Source organism: Gymnogyps californianus, chromosome 2, assembly GCF_018139145.2.
Source record: "Gymnogyps californianus isolate 813 chromosome 2, ASM1813914v2, whole genome shotgun sequence".
NCBI classification, from domain to species: domain Eukaryota; kingdom Metazoa; phylum Chordata; class Aves; order Accipitriformes; family Cathartidae; genus Gymnogyps; species Gymnogyps californianus.
This window is the reverse complement of record NC_059472.1, coordinates 124,740,037-124,749,556: the sequence shown is the minus strand read 5'-3', so window position 1 is coordinate 124,749,556 and position 9,520 is coordinate 124,740,037. Positions and strand designations below refer to the sequence as shown.

The following is a 9,520-nucleotide window of genomic DNA, read 5'->3' as shown; positions in this document are numbered from 1 at the left end:
ACGTGGGGACGGCGACGGCGGCGGCGCCTGCCCGGCCGTGTCCTGCCCCAGGCCGCGCTCCGCCGGCGGGCAGCGGCCGTGCTGCCCCGTCCCAAGTCGGTGATGTTACGGGAACTGCTAAACTACTTTATCCTGACGATTTTAATGACGTTGCAATCGATTTCCTGACCCGCTTGTGCAGTAGGGCCCCCTGGTCACACGGGGCGCTCAGGAGCTCCCTTGGTAGGCGGTCATGTTATAAAAAAAGTACTTAAATGCCCTTTTATACCGTCCTTGTTTGCTTGCGCTCTCTGTTGGTGCCACACATTCAGCCTCACCTAGGCTACAAGGGCGGGAACGCTACTGTAGCTGCTCGCCCCCGCCTTGGCACCTTGTCCGGCCCTACCCAACGTGTGTCCAAACGAAGAGAAAAAAAACCCTAGTTCCTGTGTCTGCTTTGTCTAGACGTCTGGTTTGTGCTGTTCGTGAAGGAATTGGCATTGAAGAATCCCGGACAAAAAGGTCTGTGGGGCTTTGCTTTCATAAGAACGCAAGATTTTCAAAGTTCCAAGTAAAAGAGGTCTTTAAAATTCAGGCTGGCTTGTGATTATGAGTTGACGTTATACTCCAGGTCTGCTGGCTGCTTGTGACAGGTCACTCTGCTCAGCTTCTACGATTTTTTAAGAAGGTGGTACCTATCCCTTACAAAAGCTGAGATTTAAACTAAGGTAATTCACTTTTGCTGAGATTACAGTTATTATTGCTAGCATAGTTTAAAAGTCACTAGTTCAGCCCTCAAAATAATGGAATTTGTACTAAAGTAATAAAATTTTAATTTAAGATGATGCCATGTTTCTTGGCTGCTGCTTCAGCTTTTAACTTCCTTTCCATGCTTTTCATATAGGCATGTGACTGTTAATGTTGACTGCCCTCTCAAATTTAAAGTTAACTATACTGCTATACGTGTAACATAAGTACATAATGCATATAAGTATAGCATTTGTAAACAATGCTTTGGAAGTGCTCATAGGAAAATGGTGTGAAAAAATTAGAAAACCAAGTGCCAACTTCCAACAAATTACTAACACCTTAAATGTCCAAGGAATGTTATTTCTAAAAGGAAGTTAAATACAGACCCTTCATAAAAAAAAAAAAATCTACACAACTGTTTATTTTTATCTGTATCAAATATTGCATTTCCCTCCTTTTTGGCATCTGTTTTTTTTTTTTTCTTTTTCCTGCAGTAGGTGCTTCAAGTCTTTGTTGATGAGACTTTGGCACACATTTTATGCTCTGCCATGATAGGTCTTGGAATTCATGTGTTTTAAGTATGGTGCCACTGTCTTTCTTAAGTAAAGTTTTTGTTCCTACATGCCGTCTCAGGCATAGCTAGCAGCTTGCTCTCAGTTCAGATCGTGCACTACATCTGGAACCAGCAACAACAAATAGTTTACTTTTGTGGATTGGTGCTGTTGGTGTATTTGTACGTGTATCTTCAAGACACTCCTGTAAAGTCAGTGATCAACTTGTCTTTGTTTACCTCTGTCTTCTCTACCAGCATTTCAGCATCCATGTGGAGGAGCACACTTTCATACATAGGTTGGAAAAGACCTTTGAGATCATGGAGTCCAACCGTTAACCTAACACTGCCAAGTCCACCACTAAACCATGTCCCTAAGCACCACATCCGCACATCTTTTAAATACCTCCAGGGATGGTGACTCCACCACTTCCCTGGGCAGCCTGTTCCAATGCTTGACAACCCTTTCCGTGAAGAAATTTTTCGTAATATCCAACCTAAACCTCCCCTGGTGCAACTGGAGGCCTTTTCTTCTTGTCTTGTCCCTTGTTACTTGGGAGAAGAGACTGACACCCACCTCACTACAACCTCCTTTCAGGTAGTTGTAGAGAGCGATAAGGTCTCCCCTCAGCCTCCTTTTCTCCAGGCTAAACAACGCCAGTTCCCTCAGCCGCTCCTCATAAGACTTGTTCCTAGACCCTTCACCAGCTTCGTTGCCCTTCTTTGGGCACGCTCCAGCACCTCAGTGTCTTTCTTGCAGTGAGGGGCCCAGAACTGAACACAGTATTCGAGGTGCGGCCTCACCAGTGCCGAGTACAGGGGGATGATCAGTTCCCTAGTCCTGCTGGCCACACTATTTCTGACACAAGCCAGGATGCTATTGGCCTTCTTGGCCACCTGGGCACACTGCTGGCTCACATTCAGCTGGCTGTCAACCAACACCCCCAGGTCCTTTTTCTGCCAGGAATGTGACAGCAAAGTTGGGAGCCGGTGAAGGATGGAGATCTGAGGGGTGCAGATAGCAGAACAGGGATCAGATGGGGATCGCGACTAGAGCAAGGGAACGAAGTGCAGGCAGGAAAACTGTGCTAAGGAATTAGTTATGGTGGAATATAAAACGGGCCTGGAAGAGGCTGTAAGGTCCTGAAGAGCTCCTCATGCACGTGCGTGTGATGGCCTTGAATTACATGGTTACGGACTGTTTACCGCCGGAGTTTTGACAGTTCCTACCAGCTCGGTGCTGAGATGTGTTGCAGTACGCATGCGGCATTAAGGAAACCGATGGGAAACGACAAGGTTTCCCTCACGACCTTGGCGTTACCCTCTCGCGTATTATTCCACTGAGACCGTGGGTTCGTTTGGGGTTTTTTTTACTCTTCTTTTGCGCGTTTTAAATGCGTGGTTTGGGGGAGGAAGTGATTTCCTTGCTTCTCCAGTTCTCAGGCTACTTACGCGGCCGCTCTCCCTTCCCGCCTCCACTGGCCACCGCGGGGCGGGGCCAGGCGGGCCGGGCAGGGCCACGCCGCCACCGCCCCCCGCAGCGTCGCGGCCGCCCTCCTCCGCGCGCAGGGAGCGGGAAGCGCCGCCGGGCCGCGCAGTCCACCGCCGAGTTACCGATTCGCTCGCGCGGCTCCTCACCAATCGTGACATCGGGGATCGGCTACAACGCCGTCGCGCGCCCGCCGCCCTCCCCCCTCCTTCCCCCCTCCTTCCCCCCCCCACTTCCCGGGTGGTGCGGCCCCGCACTGTCGGAACGGGAGAGGGAGGTAGAGCCAACCATCGCAGAGCTGGGGGGGGAGCGCGGCCGGCGGAGGTACCGCTGAGGGCTAGGACGGAGGGAGGCGGGGGCTTCCCGGCCCCTGCCGGGAGCGGGAGGACTAGCCCACCCTCCCAGCCCGACCGGCGGAGCCGCGGGAGAGGCTGCCCCTAGCGGAGCTGGGCGGGACGGCAATGGCGGGCCAGGCGGGGCGGAGCGGCCCCGCCCCGGCGGCCGAGGCTGAAGGGTGGGGTGGGGCAGGGGAGTCCAGTGGCGTCAGGGTTTAACTCCTGGTTTAAACATTAGAAGTAGTTAATGCCCCTTAACCACCCGGTGACGTCCGATAGCTCTTGTTGCCGGGGGAGATTGCCCCCCGCTTGTTTTTCTCTTTGGCGCGCACAGTAGGTAACGTAGCATTTGGTTGGGTCAGTACGAGGCCTCCTAATTATTTTACACCGGTTGATGGCATTTTATTAAAAGCTGTATGTGGCTGTTAGGCACGCGCTGCTTTAAAGACCTATCTATATTGACTTTTTAAATGAAATCTAGGCTAATGGGCTTAAAAAATTAAAATGACAAATTTGGATGAGGATTTAAAGTAGGCTCCTTTAAAAAAAAATTTGCATTAGTAAGCGCTATTTTTAGCTTTTTATTTTTTAATAACGCTGCTGTGTACTTGTGCTGCCGCAGGAAAGAGCGGGTCCGTGTCTTGTAGCAGGAGTGCGTTAGGCCGGCAGCCCCATGTGGTCCTCCTACAGCTCCCTATGTTTTACCAAAGAGTTGGCGATGCCACGGTGCCCTTTTTGTGAGGCGAAAAGCAGGCGACCTGTTGAAGCCTGTATCGTAGGTGTTGACAGAGCTGTGCTGCAGCCTCTGCCCTGCTCCAGCATGCCGCATGCATGCGATCAGACCAGCTCCGGACCTGGCGGTGGCCAAGGCAAGGCGAGAGAGAGGGGCTGCGGCGTTACTGCTTGGCATGGTCCTCCTGTCCCACCTGAAGTACTTGTGCTCAGCAGCGGCCTTCCGCCATCGCTTGACACGCCCCACGATATGTGGGGTCTGGCGGTGTGACCTTCAAGGGAGGTGGTGGTGTGGTACGTCTTGCTCAAACGCACTTGAGATACTGTCCTCTGACAGTCTAAATACCCCAGGGCTGAGAAAGGGTAGGTGGAGGTAGAAAGATGAGGAGTCTTGTCCAAGATATGTGATTGCCTTGGTGGCAGAAGCAGGAAGAGTTTCTTGACTCCTGAGTTTTCTAGACCATTCTGCCTGACATAAAGGTTGAGATGACAACATCCTTAACATGACAATGATAGGACATATGCTTTCAGGTGAACACACACTTTCTCCCTTAGAAGAATGAAGCTGTTAATGCTCATTGTTGATACCTCCAGCCAGCTGGTGGTTAAAGCCCTGGGGGGAGTTTTGCAGCAAAACCAGAGAGTGCCTCGCAGTCCACAGTGGTACAAAGTCATATTCATTAGCAGCTTAAGCTAGAAGAGCCCACTAGGCGCATTCACAAAGTGAATTTGTTTCTATGCCCTGTCTGCCATAACACATACTATTCCTGATTACAGACACAGAAACTACATCCCTTTCTGCAGGGTTGAAAATAGGCTTTCATGTAAAAAGCAGGTTATTAATTTAGCGTACTTGGAATGTTTTTCACATTGGCTGCTTTATTGTTGTGTTTGTCTCCCCCCCCCCCCCCCCCTGCCCAGTTACAGGAATGTGCTTGAAGTGATTGATTTCCACCATGTTCTCACAGTGCTCGCGGGATCTATTAAAGGTTGCAAATCTTCATCTCCGGAGTCTAAATTTAAATCTGTGTTTACGAAACCATAGAAGAGCTTTCAGCAAGTCACTGCCTGCATGTCGAAGGAAAGTAGTTGTTACAGGTATTGGCTTAGTGTCCCCTCTTGGTGTGGGGACTCAGTTTGTGTGGAAGCACCTTCTCCAAGGAGACAGTGGGATTGCATCGCTAGACGGGGAAGAATATGCAAGCATTCCATGTAAAGTGGCTGCTTGTGTGCCAAGGGGAAATGAGGAGGGTCAGTTCAGTGAAGAAAGCTTTGTGTCGAAGTCGGAGATCAAATCCATGAGTTCTGCCACTGTGATGGCCATCGGTGCAGCAGAGCTAGCAATGAAGGACTCCGGCTGGTCTCCCCAGTCTGAACAGGATTGCCTAAGTGCCGGTGTGGCAATTGGGATGGGAATGGTTCCACTGGAAGAGATTTCTGATACAGCTGCTTTATTTAAAACAAAGGGTTATAACAAGGTCAGCCCGTTCTTTGTCCCAAAGATTTTAGTCAATATGGCAGCAGGCCAGATCAGCATTAAATACCAACTGAAAGGGCCGAATCATGCTGTGTCGACTGCTTGTACCACAGGCGCACATGCTGTGGGAGACTCCTTTAGATTTATTGCCGCTGGTGATGCTGATGTCATGTTGGCTGGAGGGACTGAGGCTTGCATTAGTCCTTTGTCCTTGGCTGGATTTGCAAGAGCTCGGGCCCTCAGCACGAGTTTTAACGCAAGCCCTAAAATGGCGTGTCGACCGTTTGATTCGCAGAGAGAAGGGTTTGTAATGGGAGAGGGTGCTGCTGTGCTGGTCTTAGAAGAGTATGAACACGCTGTACAAAGAGGTGCTAGGATCTATGCAGAAATTTTAGGTTATGGACTGTCTGGTGATGCTTGCCACATAACAGCACCTGATCCAGAGGGAGATGGTGCCTTCAGGTAAGAACTATATGTTGATTATGATGACTACTTCATATGTTAATTGTAGTGGGTACATGTGTTTCTGTTATTGTATGCTCTTCCGAGAGAAATGCTGTTCAATCTTGAATTAATATTCCAAAAGCCTGAAAACTTAATCTGAAAAATGAAAGAGCTTCTGGTAAGGTTTTGCCCCAGCTTTCTTTTTTTAGTAACAAGGTGAAGGCCAGTTCTTGCTAGAATCAGCCTTTTTGCATAGAGTTACAAAAACTTTCTCTATGTGAAAATACTTTGCGTTTGGTGCCTACAGCTGTTCACACAAGTCTCAATGGAAACCTCTTTTTTAAGATTTTTGTGGTATGATAAAACCTTTTCAGGTTCTCCTTCACCCTTTATCCATAGAAAAGAGAGACCCCACTGCAAAAGCAGGTCATGTCATTTGTTGTGGTCTGAAAGGGGAAAAACGTTCCTAAAGAAGTCCCAAGTGATGAAAGCTATAGAGCCCTTGGAGGATCTGGTTTGTTAGAATAATTACCGTACATGTAATTAGCGTTAACTGTGGCTATTCTTATTTAGAAAAGACTTCGGTTCTTCATAGGGTAACTGTTTAGATCATATGCCGGTGCTACAATCATGTTTAAATACTACATTCTGATGCAGCTAAGAGTGTTGCGGGGGGGCATAGCAGAAATACACTTTAGTACTGTTTAGTGAGATGGTAAAACTTCATCATTGTTAATCTCATCAAAAACAGTTCACAAGTAGATGATATTCATCTAATCTTTAACATTGACCTAATTAAATTGTCAGTTAAATTACATGTGTAAACCGTTCGCGAGCTTTGTGTAGGGTGAATACTATTGCTGACATTGGAATCTTTAGTAAAGATTTAGTTTGCATTATTCTGAATGTATGTGAATATTTAATAACAAAATTCAATATATCAGTGCACAAATAGATCAAGCTTCTGTATGGTATTGTAAAGCTGTGTTTGCATCTTTATTGGATTAACAGATTTTTCAAGAAGTGTAATATACCAGATTTCCCTTTATGCTATTGGACTCATATTTAGTTGTTGTGCAGACTTAGGTGTGAGTTGAGTAATCAGGGGTGTCTTATCTCAGATTTTCAGACTTGTTTACCCTTGAGATGATATGGCAATATATTGTAACAGAATTTTTGTATATTTTATGATTGCAGTAGCATATAAATTAAATTCACAGTGGGAAGTAGTGGAAAGTTAATCTTGGTATCTCCAAAATGTTGAGCCTTTCCACCCCTGAGATGAGATAATACATTTTAATACAGTCTTCAAACCAATATTTTGTTACTGCAGTGGTGTATGGATTAAATCTGAAATGTATATGCTTCTCTTACTTTTCTGTAGGAATTTTATTTGCCACGTCAAAAAATTTCAGGGAATATATTTTTTGTCATCTTCTAATAACTACTTCAGTTGGAGACTAATACATATGTTGGAATAAACCTGCCGGAAAGTAGAGGCAAAGCCAGACTCAGAAGTGTGGATATAAAGTGTGTTCTACACAATTAATCTGTTATCTCCTTAAGTAAATATGTTCCTTGCAGCTGACTTATTTAATTAAATTAATGTATCTGTTTCCCTCACAGTTGATCAGTAATCTTTTTTGCCTCAATGTTGGCTTACTACGTAGTGACAGTGAGCATCAGCGGCCTCCAACCTAAGCTAAGCTGGATGCTTTTGAGGGTAGAAGGCTGTACTGGAGATATTTAAATTTGTCCAGCAGCCTGTGCTATCTTTTTTTTTATCTTTTTTATTTACTTATTTTTCATAAATTTCAGAAGAGTCAATTGTCCTTTGCTCAGAGATACTTCGTTAAGCTGTATGTGCAAGGAGAGATGTGTGATTCATCCCCTTCTTTCTGTGGGAAATCTGTGAGAAAATCACAGTATGGAGCTGTATCGATCTTTCTGTGATTTCCATAAAAGAGCGTGTTTTATAGAGGCAGTCACAGTCCACAGGTCATCAGGAGTCGGAATGGAACATATGGTCAGAGTAGAAGAGTGTCACTTTCAGTAAATTTCATTTTATATATAAGAATTTGTGCTATCTCCTTGCTGCTGCAGGGGCAGGGACATCTAGCCTCTGGAAAGCAGGCGAAAGACGCTCACGAGGAGGATGACTGCAGAATTTTTCTTTCATTTCCCAATATTTTTGTTTGATAGAGCAATTTTTATTCCTAATTCCCTAATACTGTAAATATGAGGGGAAATAAAATGTAAAAACTAGGGAATCTTCTTTTCACTTACAATGGGAAGGGGATTTCTTGGACCATTGTACTGAATGTTACGTTAATGTGTCGCTACACTAGAGAAATGGAGGGAACCTAAATTTTTGTAGTAATTTCAGGTAGTTATTTCTCTCGCAAATGTTTTCAAATTTTGCATTGAAAAGGGTCTTTGATATATTAACATAGTCTGTAGAGATTGTTTGTTACATCTTCTTTCTTTCTCTTTGTATTTTTCCCAACTGTGGAATTCTTAGCAGCAAGTCTGATTTTATAGTGGGCCTCACCACTACTGTCTTTCTCGAGTGGCTAAATGTAGGTGCTAGTGTGCTTAGTTAGATGAATCCATCTCTTGTCATTTACATCTCTGGTAAAGTATGTCATGCAAGTTTTCACATTTGATAAACATTTTAAAACACCCTTTGCTTTTGCTTTTGGTTTGTACATGTGTATTAGTGACAAAAATACAATGGGAAATTCAGCATTCTGCCGTTTTTTTTTCCGTAGGTGTATGTCTGCAGCAATAAAAGATTCTGGGATCAAACCTGAAGACATAACATATGTCAATGCACATGCGACTTCTACACCTCTAGGAGATGCTGCTGAGAATCAAGCAATCAAGAGACTTTTTAAAGATCACTCACGTGATATTGCAGTTTCCTCAACAAAAGGAGCAACGGGACATCTCTTGGGGGCTGCAGGAGCTATTGAAGCAGCTTTCACTGCACTGTCCTGTTACCATGGAATTTTGCCACCTACTCTAAACTTACAGAAAACAGAGGCAGAGTTTGATCTCAATTATGTTCCGTTAACAGCTCAGGAGTGGAAAACTGAAAAACGGCGTATTGCACTCACAAATTCATTTGGCTTTGGCGGTACTAATGCAACTTTGTGCTTTGCGAGTGTGTAACTTATGCTGTGCATGTTGTGAAAAATGGCACTGACAATGATTTTCTGTACTGCCACCCTTGGTGTGTACTGTGATCTTTTCTCAGCTTTGACAATTGCTTGTTTGATACGTAAGAATGTTATTCATCCTAACATTTACATCAGTAATTTTAGAAAGAGGGAACTTCTTTTACTCATTTTAATAAAGAGAAATAAAAGACCTGTTCTTTGTGTGGTAAAGAAGTTTTTGTTCTTGACTAGAAGAGGAGACATTGATCATTCTGTATTTTTACTTCATTAGAATAGATTTTTCATATGCATGTGGCACAGAAATTGCTCGGGAACATTTATGCAAAAGGGGGGCTGGCTAACAAGTTAGGACTCTGTGGTGGGTTGACCCTAGCTGGATGCCAGGTGCCCACCAAAGCCGCTCTACCACTCCCCTCCTAAGCTGGACAGGGGAGAGAAAATACAATGAAAGGCTCATGGGTCGAGATCAACAGGGAGATCACTCCGCAATTACTGTCATGGGCAAAACAGACTCAACTTGGGGAAAAAAAATTAATTTATTGCCAATCAAATCAGAGTAGGATAATGAGAAACAAAACCAAA

At 45.1% G+C, this 9,520-nt stretch overlaps 1 protein-coding gene across 1 annotated transcript; it reads left to right on the top strand.

Annotated features, from left to right (window-relative positions):
* The first annotated feature begins 3,051 nt into the window (after nt 1-3,051).
* Nucleotides 3,052-9,134, top strand: OXSM (3-oxoacyl-ACP synthase, mitochondrial). The gene is made up of 3 exons (XM_050892101.1): nt 3,052-3,092; nt 4,757-5,774; nt 8,528-9,134. Exons 2-3 carry the CDS (start codon nt 4,792-4,794, stop codon nt 8,928-8,930), a joined length of 1,386 nt encoding a protein of 461 aa, XP_050748058.1. The 5' UTR covers nt 3,052-3,092; nt 4,757-4,791; the 3' UTR covers nt 8,931-9,134.
* The last annotated feature ends 386 nt before the right edge of the window (nt 9,135-9,520 follow it).